The following is a 22,559-nucleotide window of genomic DNA, read 5'->3' on the forward strand; positions in this document are numbered from 1 at the left end:
AATAAAGTATTCAAGAAGAATACATTTATAGGTCCCTCGCTGTTATACTTATAACTTCTGAGAAGATTTCGATTCATACAGGCACACAACGAGGCTGCTCTGCTCTTCACACTGAAATAACATAACAGTTAATAACTGAAGTGATTCATTCTCCTCTTGGCTTCATGAATCATCGCTCCATAACATGGAGACTCCGGTTTATCTCAGCAGAAAATAACCGACGGTCAGTGGTGCACAGACGAGTGGTTAATGCTGGAGGTGGGTGGCCTCGGCCTCCACCTGGACCATCCATCAGACAGACACGCTGCTGGATTGATCTGCTCCCATCAAATCCCAATCACCACCTGCAGCAGAGACGACCTGTGACCCTGAACGTCATGAATCATGTGTCCACGCTGTAGCAGGAAAATACAACAAGCTAACGTGGTTAAAGTTCCTTAAAATGTCACCTCTCTCCACAGCGTTCACTGACTGGACGAGTTTGTGTTGGTGTCAGAGGGAGACACAGGACGTGATTTGTATTCAGGTCACCTTCCTGAACACAGAGACATTATTCTCCTCTTTCACACCTTAGTGATCTAATGACACTTGCCAACACAGCTGTACTTTGCTCTGTCATGCACAAGCACATGAATGAATGCAGACGTGCACAAACACTCGCACACACATCTACACACTGTTCACTCTATAGCATTGCAAAAGAGCCTCAGATAAATGGAGTTTCACTGCTGTTCAGACTTTAAAAAAAACTAAAACCTTCATGTTTTCCCACCTCTTCTCTGGAGGTACTTTGTTTGTATTATCAAAAGTTATGACTTTGTTAGTTTTCATAATTTTCTGAAGACTGATCTTTTTTTTACAGATTGTAAAAAGTCTTAAAACATCATGTTATACAACAACAATAAGAGGTTGAACCCTTTAGGATATGACTGAAACTCCATTCATCAAGTGACTCGCAGTGACAGACACGCCTTGAGCTTAAACATGATCAGGAAACACTTAACCTTAGGACTCGATTCCTGATCTCCACACACCCTTTGCAGCTATGTGCAAATTACCCACTCTGTGTACACACACGTTTTCCTATATTCAAACATATCAATCAATCAAATATGCATGTCATTCATATCCATACCTTCCACTGTGTTTGGCAGACCACGTGACCACAGACTATGAAACAAGTTTAATGTACATAGCCTCAAATTTAATGTATTTTTTTTATTCCTACTCAGCATAGTCTTATGCTCCTATATTGGAATAACTTATTTCCATGGTAACATGTCCTCTGCAGGAAACTAAGCGTAGCACAGTGACCTCAGTGGGGGCTTGTCAGATCCTGTCAGTGTTTCCCTGCAGAGGACTGGGGAGGCTCACCTCTCTTTGCAGCTCTCTGTTCCAATCTAAGTCGCTGGAGGAGGTTCTCTACAGCCACGACCTTTCACCCGGGTTGACACCAATGACCACATGCACCGTCAGTGACCTGCTGCACCTACAGTCACCCAGGAACAACTGTCTATCTCTCCATTGACTGAAGTTTTAAATGGTTATTTGTCTTTGTATGTAGGCCCTGCGATACGCTGGCGATCTGTCCAGCGTGAAGCCCACACTCTCGCCCAATCTCACCTGGGTTTGGCTCCAACTACCCTCACGACCCCCAAAGGGTGACTGGTAGATAATGGGTGGATGGACAACTATTTTTCCTCTGGTCACTTATAAGTGTGTTCTTTATCACAACATGTGCACTCAAGGATTACTGAGAGATGAGGGTGCAGGGTGAGGACACATGTATTTCGTCCCGTCAGCTGTGTCTTTGGTTCTTACTGCTGATTGGACAGTTCTGCCCTGATGGCTTCAAGTAGCCAACATATCACAGGGTGAGCAGAGAAAACATGATTGATCTAGACTTACTGCTTCATGGTTGTTCAAGTCCTCCAACCAGTCAAGCTGCAGTCACCAAGTACCCTTGCTTAGTTAATGTACTGAAGTACTTTTTTCATGCATTTGTACTTTACTTAAGTAGATTTATTTTCCAGTGTATTTCATCTTTTCTTCACTACATATATCAGCAAATAATCGCTACTTTCTACTCCACTACATTTTTACCAAGCATTGTGTTGGATATTCACCCCCTTATATAGTATATATTTGTATGTGTATAGTATTAAAAATTTCCTCCACCACTGGTCACAGTTTATATACAAGCCTGTCCAGACTCACATCATACATGTGAGTTTAAGTTTGTTTGCATATGAGTTATGGCCAAAATCAGGATTTGTGAGGTCACAGGGAACTTTGACCAGCTCATCTGTGATGGACATTTCACCAAATGTAGTAAAATTACCACAAGGTTTTCCCATTCACAATAATGGGAGGAACAAAGAGTGAGGTATAAACAACTCGAAAACACAAACAAAAATGTTGCATTAATGTCATGAAACAATGACTGAATTAAGGAAACCATTAGCTTTAATTGTTATAGATTTTTACAAAATGTGCTATTCCCTCAAATACTTCAGAATGTTTTCACATAGACCTGTGACAAATAGATTGATGTCAGTTTCACCATTTTCAAAACATACAATAGACTAACTAAAGACAAAAAAAGAATCAAGTAAGCCACCTTGGCATGAGGAAAATCTGTTAAGTTGAATCAGGCGAAGTTGCCTTATGTTCCAATAAATGAAAATATAGTGAAATAACTGCAGTAATGTTTTAAGTGTGTGCTGCCTATGCATTAAAAACATAGATGAGAAGTCACTTTGATTAGAAATGTTCTGTGCAGTAAGTCTGATGTGTATATTGAAGGCTTACCAGTGAAATGAAAAGACACTCAGAGGAGCAGTTTCAGCGCAGAGCCTGAGGTTGGTGAGGTGAGTGCCAAGACAACAAGATTACATCAAGGTAATTCTACTCATGTACCAACTCAGAGACACTAAGAAGGCCCTAACAGTGATTTGTACCATCCTTTTCCAAACTCTCTCCAAACTTTACACACACTACAACATATTCCAGCAGTCAGTTACACAGTGGTCCCCCTTAATTAACAACATATGACACAAAACACACTTAAAATTCTGGGTCCAATTCAGTCATCAAATCGATTCTCAAATCCAAATTTGGCACAATTCAGTGATTGCCTCGACTCTAAAGGGTTTAAATACGCTCCCAGACTTCATACGACTTAAAGTCAGTGAGACGGCAATCATTAATGATACCAATCAAAAGGAAAATATAAATTATGTCGTGACATATTCTTTGATGAAACTAACTTTTCATACTATTTCCTAAAACTGACCATTATTTTTGTTTAACAAGCACCAAAACTACGACCAAATCCCCTCTAATCACAGAGAAATCGTACAGTAATTCAAGTGAATACAACACAACATTAAAGGCTCTGTATAGATGAAATGTACAACTATCCCCAACAGCAAAAATAACATTCAAATTTAAAAAAAATCAAGGGGGTCAAAGTGATTGATTTCAATACAAATTGTACCTTTCAAGATATGACACACCTCTTTCTGTGGAGGGATGAAATGATATGTTACTTCAGGCAAACATTGTGCTTAAGCTCGCTGTGTTTTTACTGCCATGAATCACATTAGGAATGGGTTATAGTGTATAAAGGCGGAGAGGTTGCTGAAGGGCCACTGCGTGTCCACGTTAGTTATATGAGACTTTCTAAGAGCAGCAGGTGTCAGCCTCTGTGGAATTTGTAAGAAACATAAATATACAATGAAAATAATCTGTTGTGCGCCGCTACTGAAATGTTATGTAACTCTTGGGCTGAAGAGCCACGTCTGGGTTTGGCTATTGCCGAGAGGTTAGGGGAGCAGCTACTCCGGTCAGGGTACAAAGAAAGAAACACCTGCCTGCACTCTATTTCGAGTGTGTTCTTGGCATATTGAGAAAGCAACTTCAAAAAGCCCTGCCGCAGAGGGCTTTGCTAATATCACATGCAAATATTTGATCACTGCAGGTAACAGTCCCTGGCAATTCTGCCTCAGCCACACCAGGAGAGAAAGTGGAGGCCTGCGATTGCCCCGAGGAAACTTCTTTTCCAAGTGCAACTTTAGCTTGTGTAATCAATGTGCAATACAGCGGCTCTCTATTATGATCCTCTGGTTAAGGTAATGCCTCTGGAACAGGGGAAAGTATCCTTTTTCCTATTATGCAGCACAAGTGATGACACTCATTTGTTTTCGCTCTGCTGTGTCTGGTTTCACTGTACCTTCTCCTTCCTGCTGACAGTCTGAAATCATAGTAAAACCTGTATCAGTAGTGTAATGGAGAAAAGTAGAACTGATGTGGTGGAATATGGTATAAGGCACGTGCCAGTTTAACCCCTTAACGTGTTGCACTACAAAAGGCCTATGAAATAAGTTAAAATGTGTAACATATCTATATCAACAGCTCATATCGGTTGTTTTAGGACTAATCATCTTTGTGTCCGTATGTACAATAAAGTGAGGAACAGTACAAGGCACACATATAACAGCTGAATTGTTAACAAAGATATAAATAACCAACAAAAAAGGGAAAAGTTCATGAGTTGTGTGTTCTCCTCTAACTCTGTCCACTTTGATTTCATTTAACAACATGTCCTGTCCTCCTCTGTAGTTCTCATACATGTGTCTCTCATGTTCTTGCAGTGACCGGAGCCACAGTGGACTCTGTGCAGCGTCAGTCTGATCAGGGTCCCGTCCCAGCCACCATGAGACTGCTGTTCTGTTTGGTTTAAACGATGACGGATTGAAAGCAGTGATCAGCTGGCTCATGTCGGTGTCTGTGGTTCACTGTAGTGTTTTTATTAGATGCTGTCTACAAAGCTGCCGGGGAACAGCCCGGTCCTGCCGTTCCTCTGCAGCGTGCCTTTGAACCAGCCGTCCTCTCTCTTCCTGTGAACAAACACAATGTCGCCCTCCTTAAGTTCCAGCTCAGCCTCGCTCTGGGGAGGATACGACACCACCACCCTGTACCTGGGGAGCACAGCCAGAGGCACAGTCAGTGAATGATAAGCACCAGAACAATGACATGTGATACGTCATGATACCTTTTGTACCGTGTTGCACTTTCTATGTGGAGGAATGATACGCAAGCACAAACAATAGTATGAAACTGCAGATTTCACATCAATGTACCTCTCACATATGATGGGCCGTGCGTCATGCTGCTGAGATGAAAGGGAGGAGCATGGCTGGCGAGGGGGAGGAGCTATAGGGGCACATCCATCGAGAGGACTGCACTTCCGATGGGAGGACTCTGGGACTGAGGAGGATGACGAGGCGGAAGCAACAGCAGCAGCAGAAGGTTCAGTATCGAGGCAGCTGACAGAACTGGAGGGAGGGGGGGTGTCATGCCCCACAGCGCCATGTAGTGCTTCTCCAGCTGCAGTCTGTTCCGCCTCAAGCGTAGGAGAGGAGGGTGGTGAAGGACGAGACTTCTTCTTATTGGACGACAAAAGCTTTAGAAGACTTTTCTTCTCCCTCTGCAACAGAAAGACAGCATCGTTTTTTTCATGTTAGAAAACTGCAGCAACTCACACAGCAATGAGACGAGTAGTTTTCACAAACTGCAGACAGGTATTTTATATTGACTGGAATTGTTTTGGCTCTCAAACGCTGGCACACATAACTGCAGCAAGAGAAATTCTGAACTATTTTTGCACAGACTGTGAAGAACAAACAACAGAAGCAATGCCTGCTCATAAGAATAACCTCTCATTCTTGTTACTATAATTGAATCTATCATAATCTTAATAAGACCCAAACACCACAAGCCATAACATTCTAATCATCTGCAAGGATTTATCCACCATTATTAAACATGTTAACATCTACTAAAAAAAGCAAAAGCAGTGAATAATCAGAACGAGATGATTTTGATGAAGTTTGAAAAAACCAACCTTGACATCCTTGTCCAGTCTGCATGCAAATGCTGCATTATTAGACACAGGATTAAAAGCAGAGCCGTTCCCGGGGCCGACAGGCACAGTGAGGGCAGGTACTGGTCTCAAAGCGTCACCCTCCAGGGATGCAGCACTGACGTTGGGTGGGGTAAGAGAAGCAGCAGCGCAGCCCATTGTCACCCCAGCCCGGGTACAGCCTTGGGCTGGGCAAGGGGAGGGCTGCGGACACACAGCAAGGTGGGGAAGGTAGCCTACAGGCGTCCCAGACTGGATTGGTGTCACTGCTGCTGTGGGCCGGTCCTGACTCTGACATGCGGCTGCAAATGGTAAAAAAATAAAATATGAAGACATTTACAACCCCCTTCATGTGATGACCCATAGATTGTATATAAAGATGGACGATATGTCTCCACTTCCTCTCACTATCCAGATATGGAGCCAAAATATCTCTTGCCGTAGGGATTTAGGGATGGAGCGAATTCTTGCTGATACACCCACTTGACTAATAGTGACCAAATCTCAGCTTTTAATCATGATGTTTCACCATATCTCACCAGTTTTGCCCGTTTCCCGGCCTCTAAGATGGAGAAGCTAGGATGTGTGACCTATACTGCAGCACCAGGTGAGGATCGAGACACTTTGGCTATGTCATATCGTCCATCTGTATTTAGGGTCTATGTGATGACACAACATCAACCACGCAGTGACGTTACCTGTCCTGACAGCGTTGCGTGCCTGATTCACAGTCATCTGGGAGTTGACATGCAATGGGACCTTCGGCTGTTGCCCTGTGGCTGTCTGAGCCGCTGTTACCACGGCTGCAGGTTGGGAGTTGGCAGGTACAGCGCTGGAGCACACAGTGAGGGGTTTGTTGAAGTCAGGTCCGGGGACAATGGCCCCGAGGGGAGCAGGAGAGGGGCTGACGATGGTGACCCCTCTGCCAGCCTGAGTGCACAGACTCATGGGCACTTTAGGCTGAGTGCTCCCTGACGTGGTCCTGAGGGGAGAGAATGTCATTGGGAGTAAGACTCAGTACGCTGAGGTAACACAGGAACATAAAGCCTTGTTTTTTTTATTGATAAGAAGTCTAATCAATAATTATTCAGATTTACATTTTTTGCCAGGGTTTCTATAAACAAGATAAGGTCAAGACTTGTAAGACCACCCTATTCTATGTATATGGGAATTTTTCTGGTCTGAGCAAACTGTTACTAAGCTTGACAACAACCAACATTTGCAGGCTATTATGAACATGAATGTATTCAACAAGGGATGACACTACATTGTAAAAACAATATGTATTTTACATTTGTTATAACTTATAACCCACTGTTCCACTGATTCTAAAAGCCAAAATCAAGAAATGAGATGAGTTATATGTACCTAAAGAAAGTTGGATGGCAACCAAAACTTGTGCTTTATGGGAATTCTTTGCAAAGTTGGAACATTACGCAGGTCAAATTCCTTTAGCAGCTGACAATTAGTGAATACAAGTGCTCATCGATATTAAATTATATTTTATACTTTAAACCATGCATGACTTACTGTACACACAAGACAATACGAGCATGAATTACTGACTGACCTGCTGACTGGACTCATGTAGTTCCCAGGGAAAACTCCAATCTTGCCAGTGTGCATGGAAGTGCCCTTGAACCAGCCGTCCTGACAGCGCTCCAACACTAGGAACATCTCTCCCTTCCTCAGCTCCAGCTCATCCTCCTTACGAGGAGTGTAGGGGAACATTGCCACATAGCTGGATACAGAACACACACAGTTAACATTCACCCAACACAAATACAAATCCACCGAGCTAACATGGCTAATATTCTCCTTAATGGAAATGACAAATAAAACTGTGCTTTATTTTGAGCAGCATGCAAATTGTTCTGAAGTTATCGTGCTGTCTAGCTGCACATATGTCATCATCTCCTCCTAGACCCTCCAGCAGAGCAGTGTCCTCTGACCCAGAGAAAATCCGCACTGGAGGACATTATGATTTGTGGTTCATCTCTCTACAGCAGCACGAGAACAGGCCTGGAACAGCAGCCAAGATCGCAGTCTCAGCTGGGATGTTTTTTCAGGGAAGGGAACATAAATGCCTCAGAGTCTGACAAGCATGCACAGGCAGACACAGATGATGGCAGCGGAGCAGACATGACTGGATCTAATTCTTATCAGGTGTGTGTCGTCTTGGGGGAGTAATGAGGGTAAAGGTGAAGGGGGGGTCAAAAGTCAAGGGGTGACAGGGAGGATCTCCGATGGGACCCAGGAGACTGTCATCTGCAGGTTCTCCTCCTTTAACCTATGCACACGCTCACACTCTGCCGCCTCACACTGACAAATTGAGGGGGAGGAGGGTGTCACAGCCAGACGAGGACTTCCCGCTTCTGTACTTACAGCATGTTCATTAAGGCCCTCGGCCATTGCTGCGCAAACCGCTTCTGACATTTCACTGCACATTTAAGACGACTGAATATTTTTGGGAAGGACTGTTTTTATTACTCACACTGTGGGTCTTTGTCTCCCACTTTGGTCACTTATGCTTGGGGAGGGTCTCTGTCCGGCAGCCAATGAAAATGCTGCTCCACCGGCACAGGATTGTGGGGGAGGAGGTGGGGGTGGTGGGAGAGCATCCTATAAAAGAAGAAATAAAAAGAAACTGCTATTAAAACCTTTAATAACAAGTTCAGAACAGTCAAATTGACATGTGTTTCCTCTCTGTACGATGCATACAACTAACACAAGTCTCAAATAACAAAGAGAATATGTTACATAAGTGGAGAACCCAGTTTGTACAGAGATCATCTGTGTTATTCCCTCCGGTTTGCTGAAACTCAGGGAGATTCTGGTTTGGCAGACTGGGTCTTGTCCCCGACTTCCCCCTTACAACTGAGATTTCCTACTCTGCTTGTTTGTTTGTTGCTAGGAGACCACATGGCTGAATGTTAAATCCATTGCAGTCTTTAATTGGGACCATATGAAATGAAAAACATGTCTGTACGCACACTTCACAGCAACCCTCAAACCAACCACGGGCGGATTCATCTCAACTCACTTGTTTTCCCTTGTTGAACGTCTGTAGTGTTCAAAAGAGACCCAAGCTTCTGACTAGAAGTTGACGAATGCAGCTTGTTTTTAGAAGATTTTCTTTGTAAACTTTGTGTACTTCTAGATTACAGGATCAAAACAAAGTCACCAACCTGCTTTGTCAACAGACAACCCATGAAAACAACACTAGACCCTTTTTTTTTTTATTTGAAAAACAAAAAGCCCAAGTGAGCAGTGCATGAGAACAATGGTGAAGACAGTTCCTACGCTTCGGAGCAAGATGAGACTCCCCCAGCTCAACACTGCCAGCACTGAGCGGCAGAGTAATAGCTTCCATGACACAATGGGGGAGGAGAGTGTCCCTCAGTCTGCCCTGTGGTATGTGTATAGGCCCATGTGTATGTGTGAGTGTCGATGTGCGTTTCGGTTCACTGCTGACGCTTGAGCTGAGATAATTAGGTTGCCTGCGGGCTAGAGAAATCATCTGTACAAAAACATCATGTAGGGTTCCCAAGTGAAGCGGAGAGCTCAACCTTTTGTGTACACATTCCTGCTCATTCAAAAACTCCACATGCCAGAGCATACACACACACACACACAGACAGACAGGAAGTTTGCATGCCGTTTTTGTGTGGGCTGCTGGGATCTTTGACATTTTTAGTTGCGCAGATCATTTTTTCCTTAAGAGGAAAGGTGTCAGAAACTAATAAAGATATATGTTCAAAAGATGCCTCTGTGTCATCATCTAAAGGGAGGCTGTTGACAAATTTGGGAGAAAATAAAGATACTGTATGTTTGTCAACACAAAATCAAGATGAACACAGTTTAATATCTGAACAGCCAGAAGTCCCCATGTTGCTAGTTGGCAGCTGAATAAACTTATCTCAAGGTAAAGTTAGTGTGTGTCACTGGTTCACTTACACCCATGGGTACAAATAATTATATAGACTTTTATACCATCTTTGCCTTTAGCGTATAAACAATGAAGTAGATTCTCCTTTCAGATGTCTCCTGAGTCTCCAGGTGAGGGACAGTGCAGCATGCAGGGCGCACGATGTAACATAAATTACGCTGCTTGATCATGTTTTGGTTTTCACCAAAAGCTCTTGAATCTCATCGTCTTTCCAGGAGTCTTCTACGTTCATCGCACCTTTTTGTCATTCAGAGATATTTGTATTCTTTTTGGAGTTGTTTTTTTTAACTGTATCATTTGTCGCATGTCAAAAAACACCATCAACGCGCTCACTTGCAGTGAATCCCCTAGAGCAGTGGTTCTCAAATGGACTTGTAGTCCTGGGGGTACGTGAAGGCACTCCAGGGGGTACTTGAGATTTAAAAATATATATATTTAAAATTAGCATCCATTGAAAAATCCTTTCAAAATAGTTATTTAATAAATATTCAATAAAATATAAGTGTAAGTTCATAAACTGAATAGTATATTCAGTAGGCTATTCATTGTCATTATCCTAAAAAACCAAGACCCATTTTATATTTTTTTATTTCCAAGTAGTTAAAGATAGACCACTACAAATGAGCAATGTTATGCACATGGATGGAGTTTTAAATGTTTTGTTGATGTATTCTCAAATGTTTGAAATTTGAAAGTGTAGGTACAAAGTTTAATAAATCAGACACAGCGAAACCAAAAAATGATTTGCGCTGGTTAGGGGGTAATTGGCTGAAAAAAAAATTCACAGGGGGTACATCACTGAATAAAGGTTGAGAACCACTGCCCTAGAGAATGTCCTGATGTATTCTTACTTGCACTCACTCAGACATTATCCAGATTTTTAACCAGGGGGCTGGCAGGAGAAACTCAGCTCTCATTTACAGCCCTGGATAATTTCAGCAGATTCAAACTTGGATTTTCTGCAAACTGTGTAGTTTTAGTTACCAAGCTACAAAAATGACATTCAAAAGAACTCATGCACACACAGAAGTGTAATAACTGTCTCTGCAAAAAAATTGGAATAGGCTTCAATGATTTTTTTTTTTTTTTTTTTTTTTTTTTTAAATCAGTTTATTCATTGGCTTCAGTAATAAGTTGAATTTAAATATAAAAGGCTAGGGTATTCTAGGGTAAACAAAACAACAATTGGTAAAATTGAGATGAAACACACTAGGATTACTTCATATTTCTGCCAATAGATCCTATTCACCTAAATCTTACACACTGAAGCTTTAAAGATAAAGCAGCATGTTTACCCCGAACACATGGATGTTTTGTCGTCATTTTGTTGGTTTGCTTTTGTATTCCACCTACCACAGGGATGGAACTGTAGCTCGTCTCGGAGGGAAATGTGAAGACAGTTGCTGTAGTAACAGGACTGCTGGGGGGTGGGGTCACGATAAGTCCAGTTGTGCAAATGTGTACCTGTCAACAAAAGGGAAATTTGCACCATGAAATACACTGTGCTGAATCCACTCAAACGTAAAGAATAAAAAAGTGATGTGATTTTGAGAAATTATGTTCCGATTAATTAGACTTCAAGAAGGAAGCAAACAGTTATCATACATCATCATAATGAAGTCTGATGACCTACAATATTTTAGAGAATAAACACCTCAGCTTACTTTTATAAATCCACTCACAGAAAAGAGATGTACACATAAGGCTTTGTATCCTGGCTAGAGCCATAACCCCAGTGATAGCCTGATGATCTGATTTGTCAACAGAAACCAGATGACCACCCAGCAGGTCATTTCATTGGATATGTATATTAGGATGGCTTCCTGACCAGTCATCCACGTGAGTCATGCTGGTGTTTTAGGTAACAAGGCCATACTGTTGGACACACAATATCCCCCTGTAGCTGTAGTCTCTGTCCATGCATGACCGCTCCAGATAGCACCGCCTCTTACTTCTCACAAAGCACACCAAGCAAGTCTTCCATGCTTCCTTATCTCTTGTGCACTGGGTGTGCCAAGCAAAAGCAATGTGCAACAGTGTGTTAAATATTGGCGCTGTTGGTGAAATGGCTGCCTTGAACATAAATGTGCATATGCCCACACTGTGTACTATATTATTATGAATTGCACTCAAGTACAGGTTAAATATGTTAAATTAAAATAAATGATTTTCTTTAGAGGAATGCCATCAACGCACTCCCTTTTTTTCCTTCAAAATTCTTCCCCACTTTGTCTAGTACACTGGTAAATGGCAGCCATGCTTATTTCCAAGACAGACTTCTCAGCCCCCTCGGCAAATGGGGCTTACCTTTGTTGTTTTTTTTGTCTGGGTGTTGCAGGAAGAGAAGATCAGTTGAGGAGGAGGAGATCAGAGCAGGGAGAGGTTCATACGGTGCCTGGAGAGACTCTCTTTTGTGTTTTTAATAAACCGAGAACCGTAAATCATTTGTTTTCCCTGTTGTCACCAGGGAGGATAGGTTTACCAGCACAAATAGTCATTGTTTTTATTCTAAATGTATCCTGATAATGATATGGGGGGGAAAGGCCAAGTTTAGAGTCAATAAAAAAATCATTACACCTTCCACATGAAAAGAAGGCTTTGATACACGTTAATCATGTACATGAAAAGATTTTGGTTAAAAGAAGGCTAGAGGATCTTCTTCACTTTAAACGAGCACTCTCCTCTGCTCTCTCTGTCTCTCGCTCTCTTACAAAGAAGCACAAGCGTGGTCGATAAAAGATTAATGATTGAGCTACTTAATAACGAGTTCTTGAACATAGCATTTCAGATACTCTGCAGACAATGTATCAAATACATTCAAGGACAAAACTAGAGAAGCTCCACAGGGACTGGAAGTGGGAAAACAAACCAGTTGTCAGTGTATACAGTATAAATAAGACTCAAAATGTTGTCGAACCACCAGTCTTTATTGGCTGTCTCTATCCTGCTTAAATAACAAAGAAGCAAGCCAACTATTGTGTAAACATGTCCGCTAACGTTTAAGATGATGAGACCAAGAACACTTAAAAATCCTGGTAAAGAGCGTCTTTGCCCATTAAGATTTCCTTCTTGCTCCCAAACTCTTTATCAAGCTTAATCACAATAAATTGTGACAACTCTTTGATTAAATAACATACAAAAATTGTGTATCTTGTATTCTTAGTTGCACATTTACTTGAGGTCACAGAGAAAATCAGATGAAGATTAATCCACAGGACGCTTGTCTTGAAAATCTGTATGCTTGTTGTCTGAATGTCAAAACACCAAGTCAAAGCCAGTCTCCTGAAGCTGGCATCCATAAAACAGTTGTGGGTTGCCGTCATGTTGGGATTGGTGGGGAAACCTTGAGGGCTAAACTTGAGTAATTTTTGTAAACAAGCAGAGGTCTGTTTGGTATGATGAGGAAAAAGGAAGTCAGCGTAATTGCTGACAGTCCGAGTGGAGTGAGTGAAAAGCGACAATTATCCTGTGAGAACAAAAGTTGGAGGCTGGACTAGGGATGACACAATATGAAATTTTGGTGCCACATTTTCTGTTTCACAATTATCAATATTATAGAAGGAAAAACTACATACAACAAGCAATATAGAGCTAATAATATAGCTAATGAACTAAAATACAAGACGAACCACCTTACTTTTTTGTGCTTCTTACACTCCGCATTTTAGTTGCTTTGGGAGAAAACAGTTTGAAACTTTTGAAAATTCCCACATATTGTGTATTTTTGCATAATTTAATACTGTTGGCACACTAGCGTTGCACTAGATTGCAGTAGTGATCTAGTGCACTAGCACTTTATCTGTATGGCATATTGGCGTTGTGTATTGTTGCTGGTATGGTAAGTTGCAAAGAGAGGGACGGTATAACTGTTGTGAAAATCAAACACATTAGGACAGAGAAAGCATATTAAACAGCACATTACCGTACCTGTGAAGGTGCGCTGCAGGAAAGCCCCCCGCTGATCTCTCCGATCCGGGCGGCTGCTGTGGGGTTACTGGAGCTGATGAGGACAGGCCCACTAATCTCCATGGAGTGACGCTGAGGGGGCGGAGCTAGCATGGGTTTGTGGGACATGGTGAGAGAAGTGAAGGAATGTCGCTTTTTGCTGTTCTTCTTCTCCCCTGCACGCTGGGCACCATTGCTCTGGGGCCCAGAGGAGGCCCCCTCACCAGAGTCTGCACTGGAGTCTGATGGCTTGTCCAACTCTATAAGCTGACGAGCCGCAGAGTTGAACTGTAAGAGAATTGAAGAAAGGAAAAGGGGCAGAGGGCAATGAAGAGAGTGGTAAGGTGAAAATGACAGATAAAGATGTTAAAATGATCAAGAGACCCATTACTCTCTATAATTAAGCTGACTGTTGTGAAGGACGTCTGTCTTTGTTTAGAGAAGATGGTGTGTAACAAAATCTGGGAATTTAGCCTGCACATACCAGTGTGACGGGGTTGACTGTTCAATGCTAGCTCAGAAACTGCAGGCTGTGTGACCCTCTCATGCACCGTAATGTGCACGTGTAGAGTAAGAATCAAAGGAAGAATAGTAAAAAGGTTTCAATTAATCACAGGGCGCTCACACTTGCTGTCACACGTTGCCCCAAGCAGCTCCCTCTACTTAAAGGACATAAAACGCTCAGCGTTTGACTCACATCCAGGAGAGAACCTGTGCAAGTTTCTTACTGACATGTCTGCACATTACCGCAGAAATGTAAGATTGAGAACAAAATACCAGGCGAGTCACCTTTACTTCATTAACTTTAAGACTAGCTTCAACAGTAATTGCAGATTATTGTACATAGACAACTGAGAAGAACACAAACAAAGCTCCAAAGGCAAACAGTAGCACCTAAATATTGGCTGGTTGTGCAGAACCAGAACAATATTTTGGGCTGCTCATTATGTTTGTGATAGAACTCCCTTTTTATCATTGTGAAAACCTGAACATGAGTGCATACCATCTAGTCGCAAGACTACAAAATGTTTTGTTCACCTACAGTGGCTTTGCCTTTGTAAAAACAAAACAATATATAGCCTTAGAAATGTTCTGCCTTCTGTTTCTGCAAAAAACCCACTCAGTGTATTAAATATGAATAAGGTAGAATATATATGAAAGGAATAAAAAGACTATCACAGCTAGAAAAAAGCTCTCCCACAAGCTCAACTCAACATACTTCTGTACTGCTTCAATGCGGTGCTTTGTTTAAGACAAACACTCTTCTGAGACCTTTTTCTTGCGTCAAAAAGATTCTTTTGATGTTTCTTCTGCTTGTTGATGATATTCATGACGATAGAACGCTGTGACATTGACACTTTTCAAGTGAAAAATGAAATGATCTTTAAAAGGGCAAAGATTTACTTCATTCTGTCTGGATTATACCTAAAGCTTTTAAGTGGAGACCTGTAGAGACTGTGAATGTTTAAATCTTCAAAGACATCTTGAGTGGTTCTATGAAACGTTGGAGCTTTTCAAAAGAAAGTGGAGAATAATACACATTTTGTTTAAAGGATCTTGGCATTTTTATGATCTTTGTGTGGTATTTGCTTCAGAAAATATTGGTGAAATTGGGACATTATAGAGTGTTTTCTTACCTCAACATATGAGATGGGAAATATTCCAATTTTATCTCCCAGCATTCCCTCTGCCCAGTTTTCATCCACTCTGCGGATCACAGTCAGGATATCATCCTGAAAATTCAAGACAAAGGGTGGCATGAGGAATATCATAATTTGGGATGATGCTCAGGAGAGAGTGTTTGTCATTATTAAGGAACAAACACTGAACAGATATAATGAGGTGGGGACAATCTTTTTTTAAAGGGAACATGCCCAGGAATAGAAACGCTTGGCTCTTAAGGCATAGAATTCTGTGTAAAAAAACGACTTAGTAAGCTTGTTTCTGCTTTTGCTTATGTGGCATTTCAACAAGCGATGACAGAACACAAAAGCATCAGTGTGACATTCACAGCTGGACAGATATAACCACAACTACTATAGTTAGGTTGTGCTCAGCTCTATTCAGCGTTTATTCTCTCCACCTAATTACAGTTGTTGATCAAGAAGTCTGGCTTGAAATCAGCATCATCTCTCAGGGCGTTTTAGTCAACAACCCTCACATTCTAACACACACACACATATAAATTCAGAAAATGAATGCTTAGAAGACAGTGTCAAAATAATGAGAGGTATTTTTGTTTTACCGTTGAAACCACGTGGCAAAACTGAGGGTGTTGCGCTGTCTCACCTTGGAGAAGGGCAGACAGTCCTTGTCTGCCTCCTTGTCTTTGAGCTCAAAGTCATACAGAGCTTTGCACTGAGGTGGTGGTTGTGGCAGCGGCTTGATGACCTGGACGAAGTTGGTGGGGAAGAAACCGTGGACTCCTCCCATTTCTCCATGGTACCAGTTCTCATCCACTTGCCGGCGCAAAATTATTATGTCGCCCTTGGTGAACTTGAGGTCTCCTGGTTCCTTGCCATCGTAGTTGTAAAGAGCCTTGGCACATGGGAGCTGGGGTACACCCTGAAAACAGAATGAAAGTAAGATGGAGAGAGGATTGAGTAAGAGAGATGCCAAAAAATGTGCAAATTACTGAAGACGGCCACTCAGTGTGCAGTGGATTTACGCTGAAATGTTCACTTAAATAAATTTAACTGGTATGCAAAGTAATTTTTCTTGTACAACAATAATTAAGGAGTTTCGTGAACAATATCTCAAAATGCATTTGATGATAAAGACAAATTGTTGCGTTTAAATTTTTGATCACAAAAGGTGGTAGTTCTGGAGAAATATCAGGAAACAAATCAAACATAAGCACAAATGAAGAAAAAAATTATAAAATAAGAGATAAATGAATGAACTTAATTATAACTTTTATAATAAAGTTATAAAAAAAAAATCTTCTCCATTTTTGAAGTTAGTTTGGTTTTATATTGTGAAACTGGGACAGAGGCTTAGTTCAGAGATGTAGGATTCATGCAAAATTGAAAGCACATGTTTCGAAAAAAGGTACAAGATCAGCACTTGAGAGGAGCTGAATGGAAAATATTCAAGTTTCTTTTTTTAACACCTCATACAAAACGATACAAAATTTGGCGAGCATGTGTTTTTCTATATAGACAGTAAACAGTCCTATTTGTGCCCTGGTAGTAAATTAATCTATGTGTTGTGTTCACAGGTTATGTGTGATAAGCCTGTCTGATTCTTACTAGCTGACTAAGCCTTCAGAAGGCTCGGGGCCTTGTCCTTTTTATCGTGCAGAGGAAGGTTTTGTATCTCAGCCTGCTAGCCTGGAGTCCTGAAAGGCCCATTCAGGGAATGACAATCCCAGGAAAGAGGGACAGCGAGTACGGGGGAGTATCAGGATAGAGAAGCATCAATGTTCTCCATTCAGGGTTGGTGTCTATGAGGAAGGCTTCAATCCAAACCAAACCCCCACCCCACTGCTGTTAGACATCCTTCAGTGATCGGAATCACAAACACTACCAACTGACTGGATCTCAACTCTGGAACTGAAACTTTGCAGTTGATGGGGAAAATAGAGCGTGATTGGTGAAATCTTAAGAACTACAGCGAATACAGGCAGAGTGAGAAAGTGAGCCGGAGAGAGAAGGGTTAAAGCAGAATATGGAGCCGGCTCTGCAGTCTTGTTAAAGGCTAATGAACCGTTTAAAGGCTCAGAAGAGAATAAAAGTACAGAATGAGGCGTGATGGTGAGCCGGGGTGACATTACCCTACTGCAGAGAATCACACAGACTGAAACACAGAGCCAATCGGTCTCTGGATCGGCTGTTCCAGCCTTTGGGGAGAGAGAGGGGGGAGGAAGGTACTGAAGCCCCCTGCACACTGCACTGGAACTGTGCCTCCTTTCAGGGGGAAAACAAGGCTTTTGAGCCCACCCAGGCCTGGCAGGGAGTTCCGTGATGAAAATGCAAATGAAAGTGGAAGCGGTGCCATTTTTGTTTGGTTCAAGCTACACAAAACCAATGGGATCTAATTACATGGTAAATATGAAATGCTTGTCCCTTCAAAACTGTGAACTCTCTAAGCACTTGTTTGTGCTCCGAAGCCAAGGCTAAACAAAACGTTAGTAGTAGCAGCTCAATGTCCAAAGTCAGCATTGTTATGCAATTACTTAAGCACATAGTAAATGCGATTGGGTTCATAAAAGGTGTTAATAAATAAAGGCCTGAATGTACAAAACTCTATGAACAATTGTACCTTCTATACTCTAATGACACAAACTCACTCCTGACAGGGATATATGTTTTGGCCACACACGCCCATTGCCTACTTCTCAGCAGTTTTTTATCTCCCTATTCTGCCTTCATAAAAGAAGGGTTGGCAGCAGAGTTACATTTCCACGTCTCTCTCGGCTTAACATAGTGAGACGGAGACAAAATTGAGGGATTGGCTTCAGGGGCCTCTGGATGGAAGAGGTAGTGCAACACAAGGTAAAACTGGGGCTGGGTGATGGCTGTGGGGGTTAATATCCGGTTTACATCCATGGAGACAGTGCTGTTGTGTCTGCAGCAGACCTGCATACATGAGCACCATGAGTCCAGACAAAACACCCACAATGAAGAAGAGAGGGGACTATGCTTCTAACAGGACTATGCAGACATGAGCTATGAAGTTGCTACCACTTAAATGCTAAGAAAAAGCCTTAGGACTGTTTCATCCCTTGGCCCTACCCCTACTGCTTGTTTTCGAGGGTTATCTTGCCCATTGAAACAGAGTCAAAAGGGGTAGTGGTTGAAATCTTCCCTTAAGAAGCCGTTACATTATCAGTAGTCGTCGATATAAACATACGAGACAGTTTTGCAGGGGATGTCATTGTAATAACATTGTTGAGATCTTATAAGACCAATGCTATTGTTTGCGGTTGCTAAAGTGCCAAACTTTAATATCAAAATAACATCTATGCTAATGCTATTCGCAGGTTCAATCAAGTGCATTGCGTGTCTTCAAAGAGGGGGATATGAGATTATGCGGAAAATACGGGTCTATCATGCAAAAAAATTAGCATGTCTTTAGCATGCTGCTAACTTTAGCGTGGTCGCTATGTTGTGAAGAATGTGACCATAATACATTGAAATTTTATTAAGATATTACAATCATTATACTAATTTTTAAATCCTTATTGATGGAGAAACTACTGCATTCGTTGGTCTCTCCCCCAGCTTGCCTTTGATTCGCAAGGCATTCTGATTACCACTACTTACACAGTGAGGGTCTGAAAAATCTTGGTTTGAAGGGCTATAGAGCCCTACGCCTTAGCCCTACTCCTCTGTCCCAACAGGTATTGGGACAGCTGACCCCTACACGTGAATGCGCAAAACAAAGGGGTGGGGTCAAGGGGTGAAATGGGATTGGGCCTTCCTTTAGCTTGCGAGCAAATCAAGCACACACATCATAAGCACACACAGACACACACACACATCCTCCTTGCTTTTATCCCTTTAAACCTTCCCCAGGGGCAGGGTGAGTCTGCATCAACTCTACATCACTGCATGAGACTCTGCCACAGAATAAACCTTATCCTGAGTTCAGGCTCTAAGAGCAGAAAGCCACAACAAAAGACATCAACATCAGATAGCATTTTTCTGGTCAAGGGAGGGGCAAGAGCATGTTTTCCTTCACTCCACATCTCTAATTGTTTTCAACATTTGTGGTGAAAGTTTACAAGAAGTTATGGAGCAGTATAAGCCACTTTTGCTAGCCTAATGACAATCTGCAAGCAATATCTGAATTCTAGCCCCTTCAAGGATTTAAAGTACAAGATTACCCACAACAGCAACAACCCACTTAGACCCTGGATAACAGCCACTGGCACTCGGTGACAAAGGGCTTGTGGGTCTCGGTATTGGGGACCCTTGTATGGCCTGATTATAATTTATTACAATCAGCACAATTTGAAAACGTTTCATATCCATATAATAAAAACAGAATTAAAAACATATAATAATACATTCCAGCTAGAGATGTATTGCCTCTGATACTTAAAAGGTATTGGAGTGTACGCAAATCTATCTACTGGTATACCAGTATATTAGTTATTATACCCAGAAACAACTCCTTAACAGCAACTGCACTGTACTGCCATTGGCAAGTCAGGTTTTAGATTTTCTATAGTGCAGCATTTGCTTCCGCTAGCTACAATGACAGCAATCTGGCAATATTTTTACACTGGAAAGTCCCACAAGCTAAACAGCTACGTTTACTGTATACAGGACTTCAAAAGGAAACTCTAGAGTTGCTATTTACAACACTAGCAATCTCATAATGCATTACAAACAGCATCACACTGTCTAACAGTTTTTTTTTTGTGTGTTTTTTTTGTTTAAGACATTGCTATTCATTTACAGATTCATTTAGATGAAGTTGTTGTTGCATTGATGTATACAGTTACTGTACTGTTTACAACCTAAAGGTCATTGATTTCTGTAAACTGTGGCTGCACATCTGTCTTAAGAAAGTTATAGTCGTATCCATCTGTTTTTCTTTTTCTGATCTGACTGTCAAACTAGATAATACGAGAAGGTCTATGGCATTTATTCTCTGTATGTATTTTTCTTTCAAAAAGGGTTTCACCTGAGCCATGCCATATAATAATGATAGTAATTATAATTTCCATACAGGATAAGTAACATAGAGCTGATAAAATACATCATACAATTATAGTTATTATTTCAAATGCACTGGTATCAGATTGGTAATGTATCAGGAAGAGGATAATGTTTTCTGAACACTTCTACTTCCTGCAGCCGGAAGTTCTCGAACTAGTAAGTATATGTGTGTTATTAGCAGAGAAAAGGGATTTGATGAGGCAAATGTTTTGGTTTGCATTCTGCTTGATATGTGATAATCATGGTGAGGGGTTAAATTAATGTTATGAGGATTTACATGCAGCTGCTCTTAATATGTGAAGGGAGTGCAACTACAAAAAGACAAATATAATAATGAAATTGTTTTGTCAACTCAATATCTGTCCGGATAATATTAAAATAAACTTGCTTTGCCTTTTAACAACAATCTGGAGACAAACCATTTTAGAGTTTCATTCTCTACTGCAGCTTTACAGTATGGAACTAAATGAAGCTCACCAATTTGGAAAAGAGCAGGGGCCCTTTGCTGGAAACCAATATGTAAACGTTGCACACCGAGTGAACCTTCCACTTTCACCACTTTCATTATAACATACTTTCTTGTAGTAGAGTGTTAATTCTTTGAGTGTGTGTATGAATGAGAGACAGACAGATTAAAGAGACAAAGACAGAGACTGGGAAAGACCGATTAGACTCAACGTGCAGAGCATCAGCTGGTGTGTGCAATTACCCTTGTATTGCAGATAATGCAATTAGGCCTGTGTGCTAAAGGGATTTGGCTGTTATAGTGTTCTCTTCCACAGCACTGGATTATAACCGAATTACCCAAGTGTTCTGCTCTACAGCACAACCAAATGTCAACAACCAGTGAGCAGACAGGCATTTAAACACAAAGCTTGCATGCATTTGGTGCCATCTAGGTAGGATGAGGTCAAATGGGGATAATTACACTAACAGCTTTCAGCGGTGCTGTAAAATTGGTGAGAAACAATTCAAAAGACAAGCCTCCTGTAGGGCCGACAAACAAAGCCGCTCAACAAAATCACAATAAATTATAAACCTTCACTCTGACAGCAGCTTCTCTTAACAGCTAAAACGCCACGGTTACAGTTAACTTTTGCTCCCTCAGCAGTTCAAAGGTTGTGTGCAATCACAGTACACTTCACCTGCTATGCGTAAGTGCCAGACATGGCTCCACTCCCATATGGACACCTCCAGGATCTCTGCAGGGGGTGGAGACTGAACAGGGGTCCTACTGACAAGACAGTGTGTAGGGGGGGTAGTCTGTCTGATTTGCCCTTCTACAAACATCACTGAACCACTGCATGTCAGACATTCAACCAGAGAGCACAGGCAGCATCTGCCACACTGACCAGGTGGTCTTAGGGGATCTTACTGTTCATTAGCAAGTTGCTGTTTACTTAACACGTTTCCGAACAATGCTGCACAACCATTGACACGTAATGGGAGGTTATAACTTCATGGGCTCTCTTGATACCATTAGAGATGGATTAGTTTAAATTAGTTCCTAATGGCCTGTTTAATGACCAATGTAAAGCAGGCTTCTTTTCCAAGCTTAATATCTGAGGGTTTATTGGTGTGCAATACAGGAAATGGGCTACAGACAAACAGTGGTAGCCAAAATGCAGTAATATCAAGTTTGTGAAAGCCAGTAACAGAAGGAGACCATTCCAAGATGTTATCATCAAAAGTAGCCAAGCCGGATATTAGGTGATCGATTATATTCACAAAAATCTGAGCTTCAGTTTACAATTGTGTTTCAGGAATGTGATATTGATGCATTGTGCCATATATTAATTATTTAATATTACATATTTGTATTTTTACATATTTACAGAGATATGTTTATCGATGGTTGTTTTTCTCTGTATGTTGGCCCTGTAAGATGTTTCCAGCATGTCCTGGGGGAACCCCGCCTCCCGACCAATGTCAGCTGGGACTGGTTCCAGGCCAATCCTGTGATCCTCAAAGCACGAGTAGTATAGATGGATGCATATTTATTTATGGATAATTTTTTTGTGGTGTATTTCGGCTGCACTTTGAAACATATTATTCCGGATTTCTGCTG

The 22,559-nt window shown here is 41.5% G+C and overlaps 1 protein-coding gene across 1 annotated transcript in view; it reads right to left on the reverse strand.

Moving 5' to 3' along the window:
* Nucleotides 1-2,444: 2,444 nt before the first annotated feature.
* The window catches only part of sh3rf1 (SH3 domain containing ring finger 1), a 34,198-nt gene continuing 14,083 nt past the window's right edge, over nt 2,445-22,559 (reverse strand). Inside the window, exons 3-12 of the mRNA XM_061077824.1 lie at nt 16,110-16,385; nt 15,458-15,553; nt 13,803-14,108; nt 11,229-11,339; nt 8,421-8,548; nt 7,497-7,667; nt 6,625-6,908; nt 5,909-6,228; nt 5,145-5,491; nt 2,445-4,982 (exon numbers count right to left, since the gene is read on the reverse strand). Of these exons, the coding sequence (XP_060933807.1) occupies nt 4,814-4,982; nt 5,145-5,491; nt 5,909-6,228; nt 6,625-6,908; nt 7,497-7,667; nt 8,421-8,548; nt 11,229-11,339; nt 13,803-14,108; nt 15,458-15,553; nt 16,110-16,385 (2,208 nt within the window). The 3' untranslated portion in view covers nt 2,445-4,813. The remainder of the gene's footprint in view (nt 4,983-5,144; nt 5,492-5,908; nt 6,229-6,624; nt 6,909-7,496; nt 7,668-8,420; nt 8,549-11,228; nt 11,340-13,802; nt 14,109-15,457; nt 15,554-16,109; nt 16,386-22,559) is intronic.

Source organism: Limanda limanda, chromosome 9 (assembly GCF_963576545.1).
Source record: "Limanda limanda chromosome 9, fLimLim1.1, whole genome shotgun sequence".
NCBI lineage: Eukaryota > Metazoa > Chordata > Actinopteri > Pleuronectiformes > Pleuronectidae > Limanda > Limanda limanda.